The sequence below is a fragment of the Centropristis striata genome, chromosome 6 (genome assembly GCF_030273125.1).
Source record: "Centropristis striata isolate RG_2023a ecotype Rhode Island chromosome 6, C.striata_1.0, whole genome shotgun sequence".
In the NCBI taxonomy this organism is placed as follows: Eukaryota; Metazoa; Chordata; class Actinopteri; order Perciformes; family Serranidae; genus Centropristis; species Centropristis striata.
In genome coordinates this window covers 2568426-2595424 of record NC_081522.1, presented here as the reverse complement: position 1 = coordinate 2595424, position 26999 = coordinate 2568426, and the positions used below count along the sequence as shown (strand labels likewise).

The window sequence follows — 26999 nt, the reverse complement described above, 5'->3', positions numbered from 1 at the left end:
TGAGTGGTAGCATTCTTCTCACCTAACTCTCGGCAAGGAAGCAATACATCTTTTTTTTCCAAAATGTTGGACTATTCTTTTAAGGCGTTATATTTTCATCATGTAACTCACCTCTACCAAATAAATGTTGCTGTATTTAGCTGGAAATGTGCCTATGTGTGTGCTGGCCTTGCAGGTTTTGTGCTTGTTAATTTTACTATTGTGCCACATATAATATAATATAATATAAACACATAAATAAACAATTGACTGAATTGATCTAGTTCTCTACCTGATCGAGCAGGCCATAGCAGGCAGGCAAGGTGCTGGTGTTGGTCAGCCACACTCGCTCTTCATATCGGTGATCAAGGAAACATTTTTGAAAGTCCAACACTGGAGTCTCCACCACAATATCAGGAACAACACATCTATCAACAAAGAGAAATAAACAAAGAGAGGAGAAAAAAAGATCTGAGGCTTATTTATGAATCACAACAATAATTGCATGACATCATGCCAAAACTGTGGTCTGTTAATTAGAACTGATTCATAAATTTACAATGACAGTGATTGCAGAGAGGAAGTCAGATTACCATTCCCCTATTCTGAGTGATGGTGCAGGTGACATTCCAATGTATTATTATGCAAATGAGGCTCTGAATATTTAACACACACTCCACTGATTTGTCGACACCTGTATGGAAGTTCAATGGAACACATTCGCAGCTTGTCAAAGCATCAGCGAAAGCCAGAAGCACAGCAGAGGTCAGTGCCAGATAGAAGCTACTTCTAGAAAAGCAAGTTGAACCTCTGCGGCTTTATGGCATCTTGTGACATAGTTGTTTTAGAAGAAGGGATGGTAATTAATTTCTATTCATGAAGTTTCTTCTTAAAATAGAGAGGATTAAACACTGCTATGAGAGAAGGGAAAAACAGGACATCTGACTCAATAATGTGTACGTTAAACCTTATAGTCTAGATGGAATTGTCCAAAAAGTGAAAGTGAGGAGCATTTATGGGTACAAGTCAGGAACCGGCCTACTTTACTTATTTCAAGGGTGCTGAATCCAAAAAAAAATGGTTCCCAAGCGAAATTTGGAGTTTTTGACCTTGTCATTTGCATATCAAAATGGCCGCCAAATTGCCCATCTTGCTCAGTTGTCTACTTACAAGTTTTTTTGTAAGTAGGCAATCAAAGACGAGGAAATTAAGTTTCTAGATCTATATTCTAGGGTCAGAGCAAGGATATAGTGGAGGATCAGTGTCTTTTATAGATATATATATATATATATATATATATATATATATATATATAATATATATATATAATAATAATATATATATATAATATAATATATAATATATAAAATACCAACTTTTAAGGTGAAATTAAGCATTATTTGTGTCATTTTTTAAGGCCGACATAAATATTAAATCAATATCACTTTTAAATGTTCCAGTTGGTGTTTTGCATATATATATATATATATATATATATATATATATATATATATATATATATATATGCATAAAAAGACACTGAGCCTCCACTATATTCTTGCTCTGACCCCAGACTATAGATCCAGAAACTTAATTTCCTCATCTTGATTGCCTACTTACAAAAAAACTAAGGGGAAATGGTCCAATGACTGTGCAAGATGGGCGACCATTTGATACAAATGAGAAGGTCAAAAACTCAAAATTTCATTTGGGAACCATTTTTTTTGGACTCAGCACCCGTGAGATATGTAAGGTAGGCCGGTTCCTGACTTGTATCCATAAATGCTCCTCACTTCTTATAGAAGGCCTTTATTCTGAAATCCGTCTAGACTATTACTATCAGTATTTTGCTTGGACTTGCGAAACACCACAAAGCTAACTAGCTAACATGATGTTTCAGTGTGTGTAAGTTCACATGTGTGTGTGAATGTGTCTCACCTGGCATTGATAGGCAGACCCATGATCTCCTTGCCAACACCTTCAACATCCACCACCAGCGCCACCCTGTATCCTTTCACTGTGTTGGAGCACAGCGTCACCTGTAGATAGAATACATAGCTTGAGAGAGATTTACAATCCAAATTTCACCTATAAAAGGAATAGTTTGAGATTTTGGGAAGATCAACAGATCATCTTGTGTCTGTTTATTCATGTCATAAATATGAAGCTAGGAGACTGTTAGCTTTGCATAAATACTACAAACAGGTAAACAGGTAAACATAGATAGATAGATAGATAGATAGATAGATAGATAGATAGATAGATAGATAGATAGATAGATAGATAGATAGATAGATAGATAGATAGATAGATAGATAGATAGATAGATAGATAGATAGATAGATAGATGGATAGATGGATGGATGGATGGATGGATAGATAGATAGATAGATAGATAGATAGATAGATAGATAGATAGATAGATAGATAGATAGATAGATAGATAGATAGATAGATAGATAGGTTGTCAGTCCGGTATTTAAGTACAATAAAATACAACAGAATAAAATACTGAGGTAGAATAAATAAAAAAAATAAAAAATAAAACACTGACCAGTTGGTAGGTATGGTACAGTGGCAAGATGATGGTAATTGTACTGATGATATGATGGTAATAATGTCATTGTGACAAGACAGTAAATAATAATAGTACAGTATTATATAACATATAATAATAATAATAATCATAATAATAATAATAATAATAATAAGTATAAGTATAATAATAGCTGTATATCAAAATCTGATAGCTGATAAATCGGCACTTATCTGGTCAGTCTTGAGACACAGATAAATAATTATCTGTGTGATCTACCCTTTATTCAGTCAATTATGGTGAAACTGACTATGGTGGGCAAAAGACTGAATATGCCAAGCAGAGGATAATATCACCACTGACTAGCAGACTCTTCTACACAGTAGCAAGTCCCAAGACCCCGACCACTCCAGTCACAAATTATTCTGCCTGCTGCTGCTGTCCAGCAGACGATACTGCAGTGTCCCGTCCCCACACCACCAGAGTCAGGGACAGCTTCATCCCACAGGCCAAAAGACTTCTGAACTCTTGAGCCCATCACTTTGACACTGTCACTTTATCTCTGTGTTAACATCTTTTTACAACTGTATATAGTATGTATATGTATTACTTTTCACATACATATACTTTCATATACACACTTGAGCATTCCTGTTAATGTTCACATTTATTCAGTTCATTTATTTGCAAGTTCTGAACACCTGTCTCCCTTAATTTCTTTAGTATGTATACATGTAATATTTATATTTTAACTTTAACTATTTCATGTCTAAAAACATATAGGCATCAATAAAAAAATACTGTCTATTACAATTTTGGCAAACATCTTTACAACGACTTGTAACATGATCCTAGGGCAGGGGTGTCAAACTCAAATACACAATGGGCCAAAATTTAAAACTTGAATAAAATCGCGGGCCAACATTGAACAAATAAACCTTTTAATATATACCAAACATGTTTTGCTTTTAACATTAAATATGGAACCAGCAACGCTTATAAACATACAATATATAACTAAATAGTGCAGACATGCAAAATCAAATTTCAAATAAAAAACACATCAATGTCATTAATTTATTAAATAAAAATTAAATAAAAATCGTATGCCTCTTTTCTATTTGCATCCTTCTGATGTAAATATCAAAATAAACTTTTTCAACAGGTTAAAATTTGGCCCGCGGGCCAGAGTTTGACACCCCTGTCCTAGGGCATCAAGTCAATTTGAAAATAAATACATTTAAATGTGTTCCCTCCTCCATTTGTTAATCTACTTTACCTTAATCGAGACATCTGACATGGCAGGCACGGAGCCTGCAGCAGGTGTGACGGTGAACTCCACAGGCCGTGCATGAAGGCCTCTGGCAGCACTGCCCTTCCAATTCTTCCTGGTCACCTCGGATACCTGTTTGGCACTAGTAACACTGGGAGACCCCAATCCATCTACCAGGACACGCAGGGCAAAGTTCATAGGCACGAAGGAGGTGTTGTTAAGGGTACAAGACAATGTTTGTGGGAAACCTGCACAGAGGAATGGAAGGGAAGATGGAAGAAAGGCGAAAATGAGACTGAAGTGGAGGACTTTTTGAATACTTTCATTCTGTGGAGTATAATATATCTTATATAGCAACTTTGTTTTGTTAAGTAGAAACATGTTGCAACTTACCAAAGGCTACATCTCCAAAATTGAGGTCTAAAACATTGAAGTGGAATGTGGGACCAATGACACAACCCCTGAAATAAGAAGACAAAAACATGAATTGTGAGAAAACCTTTGATTAGCAACACTGCCACATTTTTTAAGGCTGATGTTGTATACACTACCGGTCAAAAGTTTTCGAACACCCCGATTTTTCCATTTTTTATTGAAATTCAAGCAGTTCAAGTCAAATGAACAGCTTGAAAGGGTACAAAGGTAAGTGGTGAACTGCCAGAGGTAAATAAAAAAAGGTAAGCTTAACCAAAACTGGAAAATAATGTACATTTCAGAATTATACAAGTAGGCCTTTTTCAGGGAACAAGAAATGGGTTAACAACTTAACTCTATGGAGTCTTGGGCTATTTTGTCCATTTTTTAATTCTTTTCATGTCTTTGTAAGTCATTTTGTGTCTTTTTTTGGTCATTTTGTGTCTTTTTTTTAGTCATTTTGTCTTTTGGTGTCTTTTTTGTCATTTTGTATCTTTTTTTGGTCATTTTGTGTCTTTTGGTGTCTTTTTTGTCATTTTGTGTCTTTTTTTGGTCATTTTGTGTCTTTTTTTAGTCCTTCAGTTCAACATAAAATGTGATTTTGAATCTTTTTTTTTATTTTCAAAACACTCATGCTCAATAAAGAATTTTAAATGTGCATTCATTTCAGAGTACACTGAGACATTAAACTGCATCATTTTCAATTAAATTCTGGAAAAGTTGGTGTGTTCTTAAACTTTTGACCAGTAGTGTATATTCTTGGCTACAATTAAATATTCTGTCACAATCTGAGCGACTGAATTGTCTAACTTCACCTGAAAGTCACAGTAAGTGGTTGAGGCTGTCCTGTGACAGTTAGCAGCAAGTCTTCAGAGAAAGTTCCCAAGATGCGACTGTGGAAGGTGACTTCTACAATCTGGCAGGCCCCGGAGGGAACAACACCTTCCTCAGGACTGAAGGAGAAACAGCGGCCGAAAGTGGTGTCAGGACATGACAGCCTGAAAGGGGCATCAATCAGTCCTCTGTTGTCCAGCTGCACCTGGACAAAATGAAGGATCCACCGATTCAACACTCAAGGTGTGTTTTTCTTGAATGGGCCTTACTGTCAATAATCAAGTAATATGCATATAAATAATAGGCATTAATGTTTAATTACATTATCCACTTGAGGTCAGATTTAATAGAACATTAACAGTGAAAATTGGGCTCTTGGAGACTATGAGAAGACTTTATTACAGGATGATGTAAAAATCAAATGGGACCCTCAGACATTGTTCATACTTACAACTCATCTATTTGGTTATTGATAAAGATGGAAGATGCAAAAATGCAAATATTAAGTATTAAGTCTTGAATATGCTTTGTTTATAACAGTAGTTCTCAACCTTTTTGAGTCGCGACCCCCAATTTAACATGCATATTGTCCGTACCCCTGCTCACTCAACAGAATCTCACACACACAGTTCAGATCACCAAAAAAAGGAAACAAAATGACCAAAAAAGACACAAATTGACCACAAAATGATCAAAAAAGACACAAAATGACCAAAAAAGACACAAAATGACTATAAAATGATCAAAAAAAGACACAAAATGACCAAAAAATACACAAATTGACCACAAATGATCAAAAAAGACACAAAAAAAGACACAAAATGACCAAATAACACACAAAATGACAAAAAAAACCACAAAATGACCAAAAAAAAGACAGACAGAGCTGACTTCCAAAATGATTTGGCGACCCCCAGAAATCATCTCGCGACCCCAATTGAGGTCCCGACCCCAAGGTTGAGAATAGCTGGTTTATAAGGTCAAATGAAATTAACACCTTAAAATATAACAAAGTGGAATCACACCAGGAGATTCAGCTGCAAGTAACCTGAGAGTTGAATCAGAACACCTACAGTCTTACAGTATGGTTAATGGTCCTGCACTTATATAGCTCTTTTCTCGAAGCTTTGCGACCATTCAAAGCGATTTACACTACTCATTCACCCATACTGGTGGCAGAGGCTACCCTAAACGCTGCCACCTGCACTGCAAAAAAAAGAAAAGTTGGGTGAACTCAAAATCTCAAGGCAACAAACTTCGATAAAATTTTAAGTTGGACAATTAAACTAAATATTTTAAGTTTTGTTTTTGAATTTGCTCAACTCTGAATTTCTCTGGCACGATTGTAACGCCACTATGAAATGTCAGCTAATGTTGTGACCACAATTTTGAGTTAGCATTGATACGCTAATGGCTACTCTTGTAGCTGTAACAAGCAGCACTGCTAGCATCAGTTAGCCGCTAGCATCAGTTAGCCGCTAGCTTTCGCTAATGACCGAATTTCACAACAAAGAAATAAGAGTTATCAGAACTATTGTCCCTTGTTGTGAACTCCAACTTAAAGATATAAGTAACAACAACTCACCAACTTGTTTTTGAGCAGACAACTGGCTTCCTTTGTTGTGCTAACTTACATTATTGCCCTAAATGTCAATAATTTATATTTCCAAGTTTTACCAAATTAAATCACTGTTTTAGGCCAAAAAATACAAGTTGGCTTTTTTGCAGTGTAACAAACAGTATACATAAAGCTGATCACATTACAATGGACACAACTGTTCACTCTGGCTTGTCCTTTCTTACTTTATAACAGTCTTTGTCACCAATGAATACGTTTTTCATGTCCATCAGGTCATAGTCGAGCTGGAGATTAGGTCCCAGGCCCTCAGCCCTTATTGTGAGAGGCAACCTTGATTCACGGCCTAAGGGCACACACAGAGAGACACAGACAGGGAAATATTCACAACAAAGTTAAAGACAGAGGAAAAATAAAAAAAACATACTATAGGGTTAGAATAGGGGAATGTGAGAATTTAATGTTTAGAGAGAACGTATCTCAAAGTGATAATATGCAGGTGAATTGGAAAAGTTGCTTTCATGTTTCCAGTTTAAAGTGCTGAATGAAACGCTCAAACGTCCAAATACAAAATATCAAAATACTTGCTAAGCATTTACTTTGCTGCAGCTTTTTTCTACTTCTCACTCTCTCTGTGAACTTATTAGAGGACATAAGAGTTTTGCTGAATAAGCTTCTGAAGCATCTTGCAGAGTGAAGAATCAGGGTACTGTAGTCTCCAGGCCGGCTGACATTGACCTGGGCTGGTCAGGTCGTCACCTGCCTCAGAAAACATGGAAATTAATGTAAATCTGGCCTCCGGCTAGGAAGACACACGTGACGGCCACATGCAAATTTCCCAACAACCTTTTTCTACCACTGAGATGAGATGAATACATTCGGGCCTCATCAGCATTGTCTTATATGAAAATCAGATCAAATAGTGATCAGTCATCCAGTGGGTAAAGCATGAGGGCGGTTTTACGGGATCATTTGTGGTGCTTCAACCACGTTTGATTGTGGATGTCATACACTGAAGGAGAATGGAACATAAGAAGAGAAAGCAAGGAGCATTTGTTTACTGACAACAACCAAACAGACAGACACGGTTTACCCAGACATGTCTGTCTAACCAAGCCACTGAGGGAAGAAGAATCTTTTATGAGAAAGCTAAAGCTATTGATTTACAGCAGGAGTGAACAGTCTGCTTGGAGTTGTTAAAACAATCAATTTCAAGGTGTTGAAGAGCAAAAAAAAAGGAAAAGAGTTATCCTCTGGTTCTAAGGATGTTAGGGTTCAAGAAACAAGCCAACTTGTGTTAAGTGTCACTTTCAAAATGCTGTAAAAGTAAATCTTAATACACATTGGTAACATTCCATTCCATGACATGGTGTCGTTTAGCACAGTGGTCCCCAACCCCCGGGCCACGGACCGGTACTGGTCCGTGGATCAATTGGTACCGGGCCGCACAAGAAATAATTAATCATTTCCATTTTATTTATTATCTGAGTATGAACAATCTTTTATTTTTGAAAAACCTTTTATTTTAAAAAATGACTGGATTCCCGGTCACCTGGGCGCAAAAATTTAACCCACAAACTAGCAAAATGAGTAAGAAACAGATGTCTTTGGAGAGTTTCTTTGCGAAGGGGAAAAGGCTCAGTGAAGAGACAGAAGAGCCTATGACTTCCAAGAAAAAGAAGGCTTTTAACAGACAATACCAGGAGTCCTACTTGAAATACAGATTTATCGCGGCAGGTGATTCGCACATACCAAGCCCGCTCTGCATAATATGCGGCGACCGGCTTGCTAATGAGGCAAAGAAGCCTTCAAAACTGCTTCGCCACTTGGAGACCAGGCACCCTGGATTAAAAGACAAACCCCTGGATTATTTTGAAAGAAAAAAACAGGAACACGAGGGACAGAAGAAATTACTGAGGGCCACCACATCAGTAAATGCAAATGCACTGAGAGCATCATACTTGGTGGCTAACCGTATTGCTAAGGCTAAAAAGCCATTCACTATTGGTGAAGAATTGATCTTGCCTGCCGCTAAAGACATTTGCCGTGAAGAGGCTGCTGTTACAAAGATAGCACAGGGGCCTCTGTCGGCTAGCACCGTGACTCGGCGCATTGAGGTAATAGCCGAAGACATTGAGACACAATTGTTGGAGAGGATTAAAAAAATCTGTTACTTATTTTGAAGACATGTTTATACGTTACCATAGCAACCAGAGTCCGAGAGCTTGTGAGTCTTAACGGGCATACAAACATGCAGAAGCCTGATCTGGCGGTTCAAACTGGCAACAATATAACCCCCCCCGGGCCGTGGTAAAATTGTCAAGCGTTGACCGGTCCGCGGTAATAAAAAGGTTGGGGACCACTGGTTTAGCAGGTATAATGTTACCAAGTTTAACACGTTAGCATGCTTGTTAATTAGTACTAGACACAAAGTACAACCGATGCTAAGCTAGAATGTCATTCGTCTTGCAGGTTGATGGTCATAAACCAGTGCCATCCCCTCTGTCTACAAAATGACCAAAATGCATGCACCTTCTTAACCTGCCACCCCCCTCCCTGTCTCCTAGCAGAGACAATGCAGGAGCAGAGGGGTTGTTTAATTGAACGTATTAGTCCAGTCTGCATGACTCATTGCTCAAGTTAAAATCTATGGCGTTGATCAAAGCCTATAACGACGTATTGATAAATCCATTGCCATGTTCATGGTGGCGGTGGAGCAGGCAGATTTGTAATTGTTACTTTTTCATTGGGCTGTTCGCCAGGCAGTGGTGCATGAAACACACTGTGTCCATCCCTCCTTCTAAAAATGAACAAGTATCCTACTAGTCATTGCCTTCCCTGGCACCAGGCTACTAGTGTGGCTTAAAATGAAACATTATTTGGTTGTTATGAATCATAAAGATACATGTAATACTTTGCTTTGCTTTGTGAAACCTAAACAACAATTGCATTTTGTGGTTCTGCACTGACCTGTGACATCACAGTATATGGTGTGTTGGTATACTTTGGCCTCTTCAGGCTTGAAGACAATTTTGAACTGTGCTGGGACGTTTGGCCATATTTCACCCTCCTGAGCCATGTAAAGACAAGAAAAAAAACAATTGGTCATTTAATTTAAAGGGTAAAAAACCAACAGGCACACACAGATGCATATTCACAGAAAAAAAAGATTGGTTTGAGGACCACAGTTTCTGTTAGCTGCAGACTGATAGTGTGAATGGACAAGAAGAGACGGTTTTTGGATGGAAATTCAACTGCTTTCTCTTTAGTGTGAAAAACAACGTGAAAGTTGTTTGGTTATTTTATTTGCGTCAACTCTACACACACACTAAGTGTCTCTGACAACTACTAATACCTGTGTGGTTCTGCATGTGTAGAGTGACTATTCCTCTCAAATGCCCTCTCAGAGTTTGTGTTGTGACTGGCCTACAGAGTGTTTACTCTCTCTCCCACACACTGTCTCTCCTGCCCTCTCCTTCTGTTTTTCGTCCGTCTCCTCTCTCCCTCTGCCCAGGGAACCTGGCTGAGTTGAGCCGAGGAGACACTTGGCAGAAAAGGGGGATGACAGTGTCAGAACAGGTCAGGCTACCTGAAGGTCCCTGGGCAAAAAGGGCCCAGCCTGTGATGCTGCCGTTAGCAAGGAGTCAGATTGGATTTACTTTCGAACATCAGAGCCAAAACATAACGCTTTGCGATAAATCTAAACTCAGATCTGAACTTCGAGGAAGGCTTCTTATTTCTGTCCTCACAGTAGGAGGTGCAGCATGTAGTGAGAGTGAGACGTGTCCCTCATTCTAAGGAACCAGATAAAACTGCTCTAGTGTCCTTGGAAAAGCTACTTAATCCCTGCCAGCACAGAGAAGGTTGTATAGAACTATATAAACCCCTTGGCATTAACCCTTTGATGCACAACATGGTCTAAAGTGACCCAACAGAGTTTTTATGTTCTATATCTTTGCAATAATTCATCATTCAGTATTCCAGGTTTTCCTCAATTAGTTTGTTTTTGATCATCATACATCCTAATTTTTATGTTTTCCTTTATTTATTTTGAATAGAATCCCTTTTTCTGTCACTACTCTTCTAATACACAACATGGGTGAAAAATGAGCCATATCCCTTTTTTAGCTAAGTAGCTTGTTAAGCTAACTTCTTAGCTAACTTCTTGGCTAAGTATTTAGCTAAGTAGCTTGCTAAGCTAACTACTTAGCTAACTTCTTGGCTAAGTAGTTAGCTTAGCAAGCTACTTAGCCAAGTAGTTAGCTATGTAATAATACAAAAACTTTTTTTCTTCATAAATTATTAGAAGCAAAATGAAAATAATGATCTGTTGTTATCAAAAACAAGATATTTAAAGAATACTTAGAATATTCAATCATAAAATAAGTTGATATCAAAACAGATAGCACAGAAACACACAGCAAGCATTAAATAACAGGGGAAATAAATCCTTTTTTACCTATGTTGTGCATCAAAGGGTTAATAAAAGTAAAAGATTATTTAGATATATCATGAGAGTTATTATCTGCATGCAGTACAATCTTGCACAGATAAACGCACCGCTGGCTCCACAGTTATGCAGCTGTGTGACAGGGCCTGGCTTCTCTGTTCCTGCAGGGCTTTGGACAGCAGTGGGAGGCGATGGATCGCTGTGGGGTCAGACTCACACTGAAGAAGCAACTGTTCCCTCTCCACCTCCTCCTTCTGAAGGAGCACTGAGCTCTCCCTAGAGAAATGGAGAAAGGGAGGGAAGGTGAAAGACAAAAACAAAGAGAAATGAGGAGGGTCAGAGAGAAAATGAGGCAGAGGAAAGAACAAAGAGTTTGCAGACAGAAAAAAAGTGATGGACGCTTGAGCTATTTTTGGCTACAGATGCCGTTGTAAAGAAAAAAACACTGCAGGTAATTGTGCTTTCTACATGTACACAGTGAGCAGGAAAGGGGGAACTCACATACTGCACACACTTTTAAAAACATCTGATCAAAAGCACATTCCGTGTTAAATCATGTGTGCATGCATACCTCAAAAAGGTCAGGGCCTCCTCTTGCAGGCTGGGCCATGTCGTCCAACAGTACTTCAGAGGGATCTCACTCCTGTAGATGAGGGACACTGTGTGTACGTCGGCCAGGGAAATGTAAGTCTTCAACAAGACAGAGCCAGGCTCAAGGTGGATATCCAGTTCCTCACATGCACCATACAAGCGGATGTATACATCTTCACCTGTGCAGAAAAGATGCAAAAACAGCATGTAGTGCACACACATACATACACTACTGGTCAAAAGTTTTAGAACACACCAACTTTTCCAGAATTTAATTGAAAATGATGCAGTTTAATGTCTCAGTGTACTCTGAAATGAATGCACATTTGCAACATTTAAAATTCTTTATTGAGCATGATAGTGTTTTGAAAGTAAAAAAAAAGATTCAAAATCACATTTTATGTTGGACTAAAGGACTAAAAAAAGACACAAAATGACAAAAAAAGACACCAAAAGACACAAAATGACTAAAAAAAGACACAAAATGACCAAAAAAAGACACAAAATGACTTACAAAGACATGAAAAGAATTTAAAAAATGGACAAAATAGCCCAAGACTCCATAGAGTTAAGTTGTTAACCCACTTCTTGTTCCCTGAAAAAAGGCCTACTTGTATAATTCTGAAATGTACGTTATATTTTACCTTTTTTTATTTACCTCCGGCAGTTCACCACTTACCTTTGTACCCTTTCAAGCTGTTCATTTGACTTGAACTGCTTGATTTTCAATAAAAATCTGGAAAAATTGGGGTGGTCTAAAACTTTTGACCAGTAGTGTATATAACCATAAAATGCAGGTAATCCAAAAATCTAAATGAAACACACATACTACTGTATAGGAAGATTGGCATTATTTAATGCATTATTTAATGCATTATTTAATGCATTAATTAATGCAATGCCCTAAAGGTGCAGTTGCACAGGGGAGAGGCAGTTACACACTGATGACTGCACATGCAGTAATCCACAGGGTGCTGCTCAGCACAAAACAATTCTAGCCACTGAGCAGCTACTGCTGCTCCTCTGGGAGTCTCAGGACTAAGGTGGGCAGTGTGAAGTCAAGGACACACTGCAAAGTTTAGCTTTGAAAGACTGGATCTGGATCAAGAAGCGTGTCGCAGTGAGATTAACGTGACTCTCAAAATATCCTGGAAAAAATTAGCATCCAAAACAACCTTTATTTATTATTCTGCCAAAGCCTTTTTGAGTGGCAGTAATGTGAAAAAGATCAGGCTAATGTAAATATGATGTTTGAATCATAATCTAGTAAGCTTAACCCATAAGAACCCAGACCCAGTTATTCTTAAAGGATGTGTTCTATAAGTGAACCACATAGAACACATTTCTGATGTTTTTAAAAGAAAATACTACCCCTAAATGTCAAATATCTGTGATGTGACATGTATGTTACATTGTGCTTTTATGGTATTTATGTTTATGATATTTCTTATTTTAAAAATGGAAAAAAACTAGACACATTTTCTGCCTACAGAGACACAAATTTGCCTTTTTCTTTTGCATCTCCATAACTGATATCAAAATTTTTCACTTTAATTTGTTCAGGAAATATGGTCATAACAAGTTAAATGCAACACAGGACACAACTATTAATGGATTAGAATTGTTAAATGGGTTTAAACTTAGCCTTGTAACAAAAAATAAGCTTTTTGAAAATTTTCACATTTCTGTTTCCAGTCACAGCCACATTTTGGAGAAGTCACTTCTTGTCACAGTCACATGACCACCATACCAGGGTGTGGAGTATGTGTCGCTTAGGGATTTAATGAGTTAATGTGAAGCATAAAGCTGAATATGAGAGATTATGGAAGATTTAAAGTTTGTTACACGGGTGTCACCATAGGTTTTTATGGGTTAAGGTAAACACAAATTCCCACAATACACAAAACAACAATGGGAAAGTATGATTCTCTGGAGAAACATTTCTCTGGAGCAACCTTTCAAAAGCATCTAATGAGCCTCTGTGGAGGCAACAAGGTGCCACCATCACAGTGTGCACACTACCAACAGGGAGACAAAGAGCAACAATAAGCAGCAACTAAAATAAGATGTAAATCAAGGTTTTGTATAAAGCCACAAAGAACAATGGTTTATGTAAATTTAGTGAAATTAAGTTTGTTTACATTCAAATCATAAGGATTGGAGCATTAGCCAGTATGCACACTGTGTATCCCTAGATTTGTATGCCTGCAGAGGTTACAACCTTGATTCAACCAAATTTGGGATGCTTTGAAAATAAAATGAACAACAGAGTGCATCAAACACACTTTCACATTTCACAAGAAGGGGATACTCTGAACACTAAAAGGTTCTTCTCTCCATGTTTCCAGCTTTTTTTAATATTACATTTCCCTGGTGTAAATGAAAACATCTACCCTGGTGAGTCAAATTACTAGAAATAAAAACTGGGGTCAAAGTGACATGGAGGATTGTCTTATTTGCAAATAGTTAAATTCAGCAAAGCCCAACCGGCATTTCATTTAACTGTGACTGTTGTGCTTTTCAAAGCTTGTCTCTAGCCAAAACAACCATGGAGACTTGCCATTAATTACTTTAGACAATTGAATGGAGAGGACAAAATGAATTAAAATGTACAAGTGCTCTGGAATGCAGGTTTGTTAAAGCGACTGGGAGGATTGATGGTTGTTCAGCAGGATGGGGACTGAAATTCTGCTCTTGGCTGAGGATTAGAAACTTGACTCCACTTTGACAGTGCAACATTTTTTTTTAGGTCTGAAATTGCACCAGTGCACTCCCACTGATGCGAGTCCAACAAGGTTTAAATATACAAGGACAAGGTGTCATTGACGCCAAGCACCCAAAATGGGGCCCAGCACGTATTATCCAGTTGTAAAGCTGCACTGCCAGCAGGTCCTGGACTGAATTGCACCTGCAGCAAGGAAACCAACAGCAGTTTCTTCTTCAAATGTGTGAATTTCAATTTTCAGTTCAGTTCAGTCAACTTTATTGTCAAGTATGCCACATATAGTCCGGCGGCTTAGGACCAGATTTGAGAAGAAAGGGGACACGTCGGACAAAAGCACCAATTTTTTTCCACATGCTCTCTATCACTATAGGTTTCAATTTTTGGTTGGAGCCACTTCATCAAGATTGCAGATCGGAGATGGCAGCCATATAAAATCTATGAGAACCAGTATATCTTCTAAGCCACTTAGAAGGTCAATCTTGGTGTCAAAATATACATTTTCTGGGTCAAAGAATAATTTGAAGCTACTGAGAATATCACTAGATGATCAAATAGATATGTTCATTTTGGCCATGTATTTACATAATTATTAGATTCCAAACATTTTCAGCTCAGGATTCTCTGCTGCAGCACTTGAAGCAAGTTGCCTACCAGTCTGAGTGAAAATGAACATTTCTATTTGATCAAATAATCATCTAGTGATATTCTCAACAGCTTTAAATGATTCCTGGACCCAGAAAATGTAGATTTTGACACCAAGATTGACCTTCTGTGTGGCTTGGAAGATGTATTGGTTCTCATAGACTTTATATGGGTGCCATCTCGGATCGGCCATCTTGATGAAGTGGCTCCTACCAAAAATTGAAACCTATGGTGATAGAGAGCATGTGGAAAAAATGTGGTGCTTTTGTCCAGCGTGTCCCCTTTATTGAGCTAAGCCGCCTGACTAATAAAAACATGACACAGATGAAATTGCTGTCCTCTCGGACCCACGGTGCAAACAAGCAAAACAACAATACAGACATTCAAATAGTGCAAACAAAGAGGTAGATAGTGCAAAAATATATATAAATAATAAAGTGAAATGTGCAGTCCCTGAATCAGTGATGTTGGGAGGGAGATGTACAGGCCAAATATGCATAAGCTTCTCGAATATTGTCTGCAATAAATGAGCATTACACATTTTTATAGTTCTGTTGATGTTGTTTATAGCTATGAAAATAAAAAACAAATGCATTTCGAAGCTCTTTACAAGCTAACATTTGGTGTTTTACCACCACATGCTGGTATTTCTAATTGAGCAATTAAGAGCCATGTGGCACAATAGTTTATTTTGCTAAAAAAATTGATGCAGTTGTCAAATTTTAATTCCATGCATGCACATGAAAACATGTGCATAAATATAATCACAGCTTGCTGATTTGTTAAGCAATATTTGTCATGTGTTATTTATTTGTTTGGGGAAGATTGCTAGAAATGTAGGAATATTTTGTGCTTAATGTTTTTATTTGCATATCAAGATATGTATCTTGTATACATTCCAATGCCAATTGGAATGTATCAAATGGCAGCCACATTATTGGGGGCATTTAGAGAACTTGCTTATTTTTTTTAGAGTAAATGAGTTTAAGCTTTTGTTTTGGTTATTAGCTACAATATTTATACAGATTTTTTTTTTAACCTTAATTCATACAGGTAATCTTATTGAGACACAGGTCTCATTCAGGAGAGTTTAGGACATACAGCAATACAGAACCTGGTCTCACAGAAATCCGTGAAATAGCCACGGATTTCGCTTAACTCAAAATCCGTGGAATAGCCACGGAATCGCTCAAATTTCCGTGAAACTGACACGGATTTCGCTACAATGCAAGTTAATGACAGTCATATCCCGTGGCTATTGGTTTGTTCCAAGTCACGTGACTTTCAAGGTCCCAGTGGTCAGAACAAAAAACATGGCGGACAGTTCTTTCATTTTTAGTGAAAAATCAATATTTTGACTTAGTTTCTGCATAAAAATGGATTTTGATCACATTTCTAGCGAGAAATATATGTTTTATTTTCTAAATCTTCACTCAGTGAATGTACATAATCACTTTGTATGTTGGAATAGCCACGGGATATGACTCATTAACTTGCATTGTAGCGAAATCCGTGTCAGTTTCACGGAAATTTGAGCAATTCCGTGGCTATTCCACGGATTTTGAGTTAAGCGAAATCCGTGGCTATTTCACGGATTCCTGTGAGACCAGGTTGCAATACAACACAGAGTTAGGACAGAACAGTACATTTATACAAAGGACACAGGTCCTGAAGTGATATGTGCAGTGCAAAACAGTCATTTCTAAGAACTTTAAAACTATAAATGAGGACAAGAGCAGACCACTACAGATGTTCTCTCTAGTTTATTAAAATCAAGCTGAAAATGTTAAGTTCCTGCTGTAGGTTGATCCAGGTTGAAGGGGCAGAGTTACCTAATTCTGTATGGAGTGAGGGGACGGGGAGAGTAATGAAGCCCTGGGAGCGTAGGCTATGACAGCACTGTTTACATGACATGTGAATGGATTATTGGATAGAGCGATTGTTTTGTTTTATTGTCTCCGACAGGCGCAAGTCTGGAGGGGATCATGTGTTTGACTGTGTGCGTGTGTGTGTGTGTGCATGAGTGCATATGTGGATCAGTCCATCTGTCTGTCTGCAGCTGATCTCTCATACTACCAATCACCCTTGGATTTGTTTTGGACATTTGTGGCTGTCTGCTCAAGGACCTCTAATGGTTATGTTGATACATCATTTTTGCTAAACCTGTTTTATTGATTGTTTTATCTTGTCTCTGGCGGCTGACTCAGTCCTCTGAACTGTCTGGATGGAGTCGCAATTCATAAACAACTGCCTCAGTTACATATTAAAAGCATTTCCAGCAATCAGCAAAGCTAAAAAAGGGAGCCTGGCCTAGCATTTTGCAAGTTTCAACTTAGTTTCACAAGTTTAATATTATCTTTGGGGACAATAGCCCAGGAATGTATTAATGCTGTTTGATTCATGTCATAAATTCCCTCTCACCCCTCTCCAACACACGCTTAATAATCTTAATAATAAGATTTCCTTCCTCACTGATTGGTACCCATGGTGACAACAAATAACCCGGTAACACTTTACAATAACCAACTAAGTAGTGTTTATAGATGGTTTATAAACCAGTTATTAACCATTTTACAAAGTGCTATACATATTTAATCTTAAAAAAATTCCAACCAATTTCTTAAAGGTATATGAATCATTTCAAAAATCATTAACATACTTAATATGGTGTTAAAAATGTTAAAATGAGTGCAACTAAAACTTTTAAAAAACTATTAATTGTAATTTAATTGTTTGTTAATGGTAAAGTAACTTTAAACTTACATTAATATACCATCTATTTGCCATTTATACATGATTTAGTTAGTCAAACATTCATAAATTATATATTTACCGTTCTAAATGGCTTATATATGGTTTATAAATGATGATTAAACATAAATAAACTGATCTGTTTACCATTTATAAATGATGGTTATTGTAAAGTGTTACCAATAACCCTTGCATCTTACTCAACACATCAAAGATGATGTCAGAAACAATTAGAATTCCAACCACTCCAGGTTTCTTTAAACCTCAATCCAATTTGGAAAAACACAAACATTTGCTTTCTTCATTCAACCTTGACTGAAGAGGGACACTCCAGCTGAAACAAGGATCTTTTTTTCCTGATCAATAATGGCAGTGAAACAATTGACTGAAGACACTCCATAAGAATCTACACATCATCAAACAAAATCAAGAGAAGTAGAGTAAAATCCAATGACAAATCAACCAAAGCACTGACTGTTTTCAGGACATTTATCTTAGGATATATATAAGATAAGCCATCCCATTAGGTTTCAAATCCTGCTCGCTGCAGACTGCATAGGAGAGCTTTTAATCCATCTCTGCCTGGGCTTGAACACGAGTGAGTAGAAGTGATTAATTGGGACCTGAGATACCTCATTTCTGAGTAACATGAAAGCCTCAGTGGAAGTTAAACTCTCCCAGTGTGACTCATTTAGCCTTCAGATGCATCAACAACAAATTGACCCCAGTCCCGGTTGAGGGAAAAACAAACCAGACTGTAAAAATGTAGGCTGGTTAAACCTATACAATGGCCACACTTGCCCTGCAGTAAAAACACATTTTACAATTCAAGGAGTTGCGTTTGCTTCCAACGGTCCAATTATCACTGAGATTTTCATCATGTACCTAGAGGCAGTAAGAGGGAATACAAAAAAGCCTGGCCCAGATCCACAGACAGGTCTTTGCTTTTACTCTGCAAGAGAGACCAGCAGAAGCTGCACAGTAAAAAATGTCTGTAGATATTACAGTGAAAAACTGCTAAACCATGACAGTAAAAGACCGTAAAATGATAAATGAGTTAATTCAGTTTCAGTAACAATGAAACATTGTGAATGTATATATCAGCCAAAACAGTATTTTTTTTTTACAGTTTTTTAAAAATACATTACTTCACTGTAAAATACACTGGCACAGTGATTGTTGCAAAAATATACTGTAATAAGCCATCATTTTTGCATTTATTATTTGTATAAATACTTTTTGTCACTGTTAAATTAACTAAACACCATATCTCTAACAGAAATATACTGTAATATTTAATGATAATATCTTTAATTTATGAAGCATTTATAAAGATTTTCTTGTCAATCATATTGAAAAATAGCGTTTCTTTTGATGGAAAAACTCTTTATTTTTTACGGTAAAATATGCAATAAAATGGCAATCTTTAATGTGAAATCAACAGTGCTAATATCCTTTTACCGTAATATTGGAAAAAGTTGCACCGTATTTATTACGGTAAAGTTCTGGCAACCACAGCTGCTGGTTTTTTACCGTAAAAACAACAGTTGTTTTTTTTACAGTGTGTGCGATATCATCGGATGCAGAAGAGGAAAAAAAAAGACAACATTGAGGACAGAGGATGAGTGATAGAAGGAAATGAGAGAAGGAGAAAGAAGAATTGGGGGAATACAGAGAGAAAAGCAATTATCTCCCAGCATCCGGATGCTATGACAGCAGTTGACAGGCAGGGAGAGCTGCAGCTTATTGCTAAGCTTTCATCATCGATGTCCACCAAGCCGTCTTCCCCCCGCTCGCTTTCTCTTCCCATAATTTCTCTATGTACACAGCGAGGGAACTTCTCAACCCCCTCCGCTAGCTTTGATTACGGCACAAACAGCAGCTCTGCAGTATGAGTGTGTGGACACACACGCTTGTACCTTTTTGCTGTGTGTGTGTGTGCTTGTTTATACGCAGCTGCTTTCTATCTGTGTGAGTGTGCTGCTTTTCTAAAAGGCTGCTGTGCTGAAGTCCCCTCGGTGCTATAGTCCTGTCAAAGCAGATGCCTCAGCGCTCCCTAAGAGCTGTCCGTCTTTTCATTTAAATCAGCAGCAGTGACAGAAGAGAGGCCTGTGTGTGTGTGTGTGTGTGTGTGTGTGTGTGATGGTGATGGAGGGAGGGGGTTACTGGAGCAGCACAGACTCTCTGCTCACTTTTAAAACAGAACAAGGATTGTCTAACGCACCATGGTGGAAAACAAGCAAGCGGAGCACAGCTAGATTTTTCAAAGCTACGCTGGCTTTTAACTGACAATGGGAAATAAAGACGCAGTGTGTAACCCCCGATAAGTACTATACTGTACATGCAAATTGACACGCAACACACTAATACACACACAGACTAGGTTAGCCAGCTTATAGTGAAGTCTCTAACAGCCCCTCAGCAGCCTTTTGCAGCATGCTGACCTGAAACATACATGAGCGTGAGGGAGACAGGGAAAGGTGCTAAATTAAAAATGATAGTCTCTTGATGGGCTGTAAGTGGTGCTCTGGACCTGGGCTGGCCCTCCCATTATAAAAGCTTAATGTTGCTGAGCGCCGTTACGGTTGCCACTCCTTCAGCAGAGCTGCCTGTTTATGCAGCCAGTCAGCAGCCCTGCTCCTTTAAGGTCACGCACACAGGCAAAACAATAAATACTTCTACAGTACACACAGAAATATATATTTAGTAGAGATCCTTAAGGTTTTTACTCCAAACAATCATTAAAGAGTGATACATTAATATTATATCAGGTATCTCCCTGCTCTTCACTGTAAAAAATGTCTGTAGATTTTACGGTGAAAAACTGCTAAACCATGACAGTAAAAGACCGTAAAACAATAAATGAGTTAATTCAGTTTCAGTAACAATGAAACACTGTAAATATATATATCAGCCAAAACTGTTTTTTTTTTAAATACATAACTCCACTGTAAAATACACTGGTACTTCGTTTGTAACAAAATATATTGTAATATATATACAAGCCATCACTATAATTTTTGCATTTATTTTTTGTAAAAATACTTTTTCTCACTTTTAAATGTACTAAACACCATATCTCTAACAGAAATATACTGTGATATTTAATGTTAAAATCTTTGTATTATGCGGCATTTATAATTATAATTAGTATTAGTATTTTCTTGTCAATTATATGGCAGAACAGAGTTTCTTTTGATTGAAAAACTTTTTCTTTTTTACAGTAAAATATGGAATAAAATGGCAATCTTAAACATGAAATCAACAGTGCTAATATCATTTTACCGTAATATTAGAAAAAGTTGCACCGTATTTATTACGGTAAATTTCTGGCAACCACAACTGGCAGGTTTTTACCGGAAAAACAACAGGTTTTTTTTATAGTGTTGGGAATGGCACAATAATTAAATGATAAACTGAAAATGGATGATTATAAATCTAAAAATCTGAACAGTCCAGCTCTTATCCACCATTAACCTATCATAAACAGGCAGTTTTTTCACAAGGTGACTTTGACATGGTATAGTTTCAGGACTACTACTGATAACAGAATGATTGTTGTCAGCATGCTACTGAATTTTCCCTCACATACACACACAGTGCTTCAGAATAAAGGTGGGGGTAGTGCACTGTGGAATATCCACCCAGGTGATGCATAGCTAACTAGGGGGAACTCAAGTCCTTTTTTTCTACTACTGTATTTGTTTAACACCATGGGATTTTTCTACTAAGATGACTTTAGAGGGGTTCTGTAGCTAAAATTAGCTTTAGAGGAGACTTTGATGTGGCCAGCTTGGGTCAGGACTGAGACTGATTGGGTTCTGATTGAAGTATCCCCTCGTTAACCTAGCGAATTATGTTTGCTATTTTCAGCTACCAATGTTAAGCTGGGAGTCCACATTAAATGTGGGAATAATTGCTGTTTTCCTATTTGCTTAGCTCTTGCATTAAACCTTGTTTGCCATCCATCAAAGTGATTAAAGATGACACTAAACTATATACTGAATTAATCGAAATGGTTGTAAAATGCTGATATGAGACTAAGCCCCAGTTAAATCATGATCACCAATGTTTTCCAGCAACGTTCTACTTTTACCTCTAATTGATCCCCTCGTGTGTCAACAGGAAAAGTCAAAAGCTTCGTCTTTTTAGCTTTGATGTTAAGGAGTCTGGCTAATTGTGCCGACTACCAAGGCTACCCTTGAATACCCTAAAATATGGTGGTCACTGAGAGTGAAACTAAGTGCAAGACAGTACAGGTATAAGTGTAGGTTAGAGGCCAGGAATAATCATTTTTAAAAACTGCTAAAAAGATTATTATAATAACTAGGCTATATTATAACTAGATTATATTAACTAGGCCCTATTCCAGTGAAACAAACAGGAGTCACGCAATGCTGTCACATTAAATAAAATGCTAAATGAATAAGAAAACAGACTGAATGAATGATGATGATTACTGCACTGATGTGAGTCCCTACAGCAGCAAACAACAAAACAAACAAACAACAAACAAAATGAACTTCTACAAACAAATTAATAAAAGTACTTTTGTCAAGATATTTGTCTTTTAACTTTTAGCTTTTTCTTCAGGCAGGGCAACAGGACTGTTTTTTCACAACTGTTAAAACAATAAACTCCGTGCCTGAAAGCCCTTTAGTGAATGATTTACTCTCTTAGCAAAACTTTAAACCTATTCTCAATTACTAAAACACAATTTTTAACTGTGATACACTGTGTTGCAAAATGGACCTGAACCTGAACACAACTACAACACAGGTATCATCGTTTCCTCTAATGATGTGATTAAACTAACTTTAGCTTTTAAAAATGCCAGTACTGGGTGAGTTGAATGTTGATACCAATAATGAATGGGAATCTGAGATGAAGAGGAGGTAGAGTAAGGGTTGCACACAGATAAAATGGTTTTGAGGTGATTGTTTGATTTTGCCAGGAGGGGAAGAGTGAATGTAGTTTGACAATGTAGTTTTGTATTTACAGTTTCTAGAAAAGGGTGGAAGGTTTAGAAAAAACTGTGAAAAACTATAAATAAAAGCTTATTGAATAAAAAACAGAGAATGAATGATTCATTAGTTTACTACACTGGACTGAAGTGAGTCAATACAGCAGAACAAACAAAACATGTATAGGGCAATACATTTTTTTTAAAGCTTTTTTGTCATTTTTTTTCTCCAACATTTTACCACCAAATTAACATTTTTGTGATTTTCTTCCATGGAATGGAAACATTTAATGCAAAGTATTTGGGATTACAAGCATCTTTGAGTATCCAGAAAAGTGCTTTATAAATCTGATGTATTTTTACAAGAGATACCTGAACTGACATAACACTGTGAGTCACACTGGTGTGTAGTGCTAGTCACCTGTTTTGTGTGCTTTAACCAGCACTGTGCTATGCAGAGACTAACCAGAGACACAAAAATATAATAGTTGTGAGTTGGTGTATTCTAAGCCCATTAAGATGTCATTTGAGAAGAAATCAGAGCCTAAGAGGAGGAGAGGAGAGGAGAGGAGAGGAGAGGAGAGGAGAGGAGAGATGATGAGAGATGAGGAGAGATGAGGAGAGATGAGGAGAGGGGAATGAGATAACAGGCCCTTAGAGAAAGCTGCATTGAGCTGTAAATACAATACACCACAGCCATCATTGGCTAGAATTCCATCATGTTGGAGTCCAATTCCCTAAGGATGTTATAGATTCTCCTCTCGTTACCATTACTTAAGTCACCTTTGACTTCATGGCCCCAAGCAAATACACACACACACACACACACACACACACTTGTACTACTATCTTTGTGAGGACCCTCATTGGAACAGTGAATTCCCTTGCAAGGTTATAATAGTTTTGGATTTTTCATCAGTTTTAGTTTTAATTTTGTTGTGAATTTTTGTTTTCAAATTCATTTAGATTTAATGAGTTTTTAGAGTGAGTTTGCTAGTTTTAGTGTAGTTTTTATCAGTTTTAGTGTTAGTTTTAGTATTTTGTAATGGGGTATTTGTTGGGTGGGAGATTAAAAGAGGTCACAGTAAATTTTGCCTTTATTTCCTTTGCCTGCGTGAGTTTTGTGGTCCTCTGCATCTTTTATTTCTTTTACTACTTTTAACTACGTCTTTTATTTTATTTTACTATGTTTATCTGTTTGTTGGATTGTATTGTTTTATTTATGGCATCATTTTAGATTTATACACTTGTTATTTATTGCTGATTGGTATATGGAATTGTTTGTTTTATTGTTGATTTTATGTACAGCACTTTGGAGACGTTTGTGTTGTTTAAATGTGCTATACAAATAAAGGGGATTGGATTGATTGATTGGATTGCCTTATCGATCTTCCTTATGCATGAAAAAAGTTGACAAAGACGAAAATGAAGGACATTTTCACTATAATCTATAACCACACAATACAGTTTCAGTTAATTATCATTATCATGTAACCTTTAACCCTTAAAACAAAGTCTGAAATCTCAAAAAAGCCTTTAAAGAAGTGAGGACCGGCCGAAATGTCCTCACTTTGCAAAAATGTCCTCACTCTGTTGGTTAAAAATGTGTTCCGGTCCTCACTATGTAGGAAGTACAAGAACACACACACACACACACACACACACACACTATGAGGGGCATTTTATATCAGCAAATTTTACTAAAACGAGTGTACAGCACCTATACGATGACATCAAACCTCTAACGTGCGCATGTAAATTCCATTCACTTTCAATGGACAGACGATCGTCACATAGGCGTCGCACATACGCCTACGTGACGAGTGCGTGATGAGTGAACTACGCCTCACATACGTGACATGAAGACATGAAGACTGTTAAGTGCAGGCACACGCTGTGTAGTGTTTGTGGAGATCAAATAGCGAAGGGTCATTTGTGCCGCGCCATGAGCGAATGGAGCAGATGCCTGTGCGCACGCTCATCTCAATGTACAAATAATGATTTACTTTATGATGAAAAAATTTTGAGTTTAACAGCTGCTTCGCTTCATAATTCAAGCAGTCCATGTATTACCAAGAGAGACAATAAGATAAAACAGTTTAGGCTATTTCAGTCTACACATGCACGTTTAGGCTTCTGAAGTTGGCTTTAGGACAATAACACACACGTGTTAACGCCTGTAACTGTACCATTGCTCAGGCACCAAACTGAGGAAGAGGCTGTGCACATTTACGCACAACGTCCACTGGATCATCAGGACCTGACAGCTGTTCATTTTCTATGTTCTGCAGCATATCTACACAGATCAGCTGTTACACACAGTCTCAGGTTCATATGGGATTGTTTATAGGAAAGCATAACTTATAGATGAACCCCAAGTCCCAACAGAGCTGTCAGGAGCTGTCACTATTGTCCTCAAGCCAACGCTTCAGACGCCTTAACATGTGCACATGTAGACTAAAATAGCCTAAACTGTCTCATCGGTCTCTCTTGGTAATACGTGGACTGCTTGAATTGTGAAGCGAAGCAGCTGTTAAACTCAAATAATTATTTGTACATTGAGACGAGCGTGCGCACGGGCGTCCGCTACATTCACATGTGGCATGACACTTGTCACCGGTCACCCCTTCATTATCTGGTGTACTCACAATACGTATGCCTGTATGCATATTTATCAGTCTTAATGCAGGCGCAGGCAACGCGGTTAAGGCGTTTTAGTGTAGTTTGCTGGCATAAAATGCCCCTCATACACACACACACACACACACACACACACACACACACACAAGCTCCAAAGCACCTTGTTAGTGTCTATTTAGCTGTTACTTGTGCAGCTATATTCACATGGGCAAATACAGTTGTACACACAACATATTAGGGTTTAAATCAAGCAGTGAAAAGAAGACAATTAGAAAGGAGACAATGCATAGTTAATTGGATCAGCTTGAGGAATCTATTTGTACTGGGCTGCTACAGATTGGTCTGTGGTGGTGCTATGGGAAGCACTGATAAGAGCTGCATGTGTGACAAAGACATAGACAAACACACACAAGCAGTAATACTGAAAGTACAGAATGAAACAAATTGGCTTCCTGTCTGACTTAAGTGAATACCAGCTATTTTCATCAAACTAGAGCTAGAGCTAGACTGAGGAAACTACAATAAACTTTGTTGTGTGTGTGTGTGTGTGTGTGTGTGTGTGTGTGTGTGTGTGCCGATGGTGGGCCCTGTTTAGCAGTCCCGTTCTGCTTCAGGGTCATTATTGCTGCAGCAAGAGAATCTCATTATAGTGTTTACCTCAGTGATTATAGTAAACACATTCATCCTTTTAGTTCCACTCCATCTGACACGGCTTATTATGCTAGATTTTTGTTGAAAATCTCTGCTTCCATCGTGTGAGTGTGTGTGTTTGCTGTTCGTACATGTGTGTATGTGGTCCATGCTATCACAGATATAATGAAACAATGCACTTTGTTGAGGCAACACTTCTTTTATCTTGAAGTTTCACTGTATGGATTCATGTTCTGTGTGTATCTGTGTCTTACAAAAGAAAAAAAGTTCAATTGATACAATTGTCTGTTGATTTTGAAGAAGCCAAATTAAATCTATTTGTGTGACACAGTGTTTCAAAAGAGTGACAGACAGATTGAGAAATGCATTCTGACAAATCAGAGAGGGCACAACTGAAAACGAACCGCCTCTCTTATATAGAGGCATTTAGACAGTTCTTGAATCTAGTTTCTGAAAAGTAGGCTTAGATGGAAGAACAACATAACTGATGCAATAAGGTCATTTTTATTATTTAAAGGAGATGCAAATGCTAATTAGGAAAGCTATGAATATTTCACTACAGCTCTGGGAAATCAAGGAGTGATGCTACTGTGCGATTGACACTAGCTTTATCAAACTTCTCTATTTTTTTGTCTCGCGGTTTTGTAGCAAAGAGGTTATGTTTGTCTATTTTGTTCATGTTTGCCGGATTACAAAAAACTACTGGCTCGCCTTCATGAAAGTTGTTGAAAGGTTGCAACATAGGTCAAAGAAGAACCCATTACATTTTGGAGAAAATCCAAATCACAGAGTGGATACACAAATTTGTTTTCACTTTCGTTGACATTTCGAGATAGGGCATTTGTGCTGCATTCAAGTGGTGTCAAAATAATTGGAAAAATGACTCCCTAATCATATTTCAGGGCTCACCAGATCTGTTCCTTTGCTCTTTGTTGTCATGCAAATACTGAAAACAATCATCAACATATTCATTG

The 26999-nt window shown here is 37.6% G+C and overlaps 1 protein-coding gene across 1 annotated transcript in view; it reads right to left on the bottom strand.

Annotated features, from left to right (window-relative positions):
* The window catches only part of hydin (HYDIN axonemal central pair apparatus protein), a 163501-nt gene that overhangs the window by 115653 nt on the left and 20849 nt on the right, over window positions 1-26999 (bottom strand). Inside the window, exons 8-16 of the mRNA XM_059334390.1 lie at window positions 11634-11832; window positions 11173-11338; window positions 9583-9682; window positions 6840-6958; window positions 5018-5241; window positions 4182-4249; window positions 3795-4036; window positions 1918-2018; window positions 272-407 (exon numbers count right to left, since the gene is read on the bottom strand). Of these exons, the coding sequence (XP_059190373.1) occupies window positions 272-407; window positions 1918-2018; window positions 3795-4036; window positions 4182-4249; window positions 5018-5241; window positions 6840-6958; window positions 9583-9682; window positions 11173-11338; window positions 11634-11832 (1355 nt within the window). The remainder of the gene's footprint in view (window positions 1-271; window positions 408-1917; window positions 2019-3794; window positions 4037-4181; window positions 4250-5017; window positions 5242-6839; window positions 6959-9582; window positions 9683-11172; window positions 11339-11633; window positions 11833-26999) is intronic.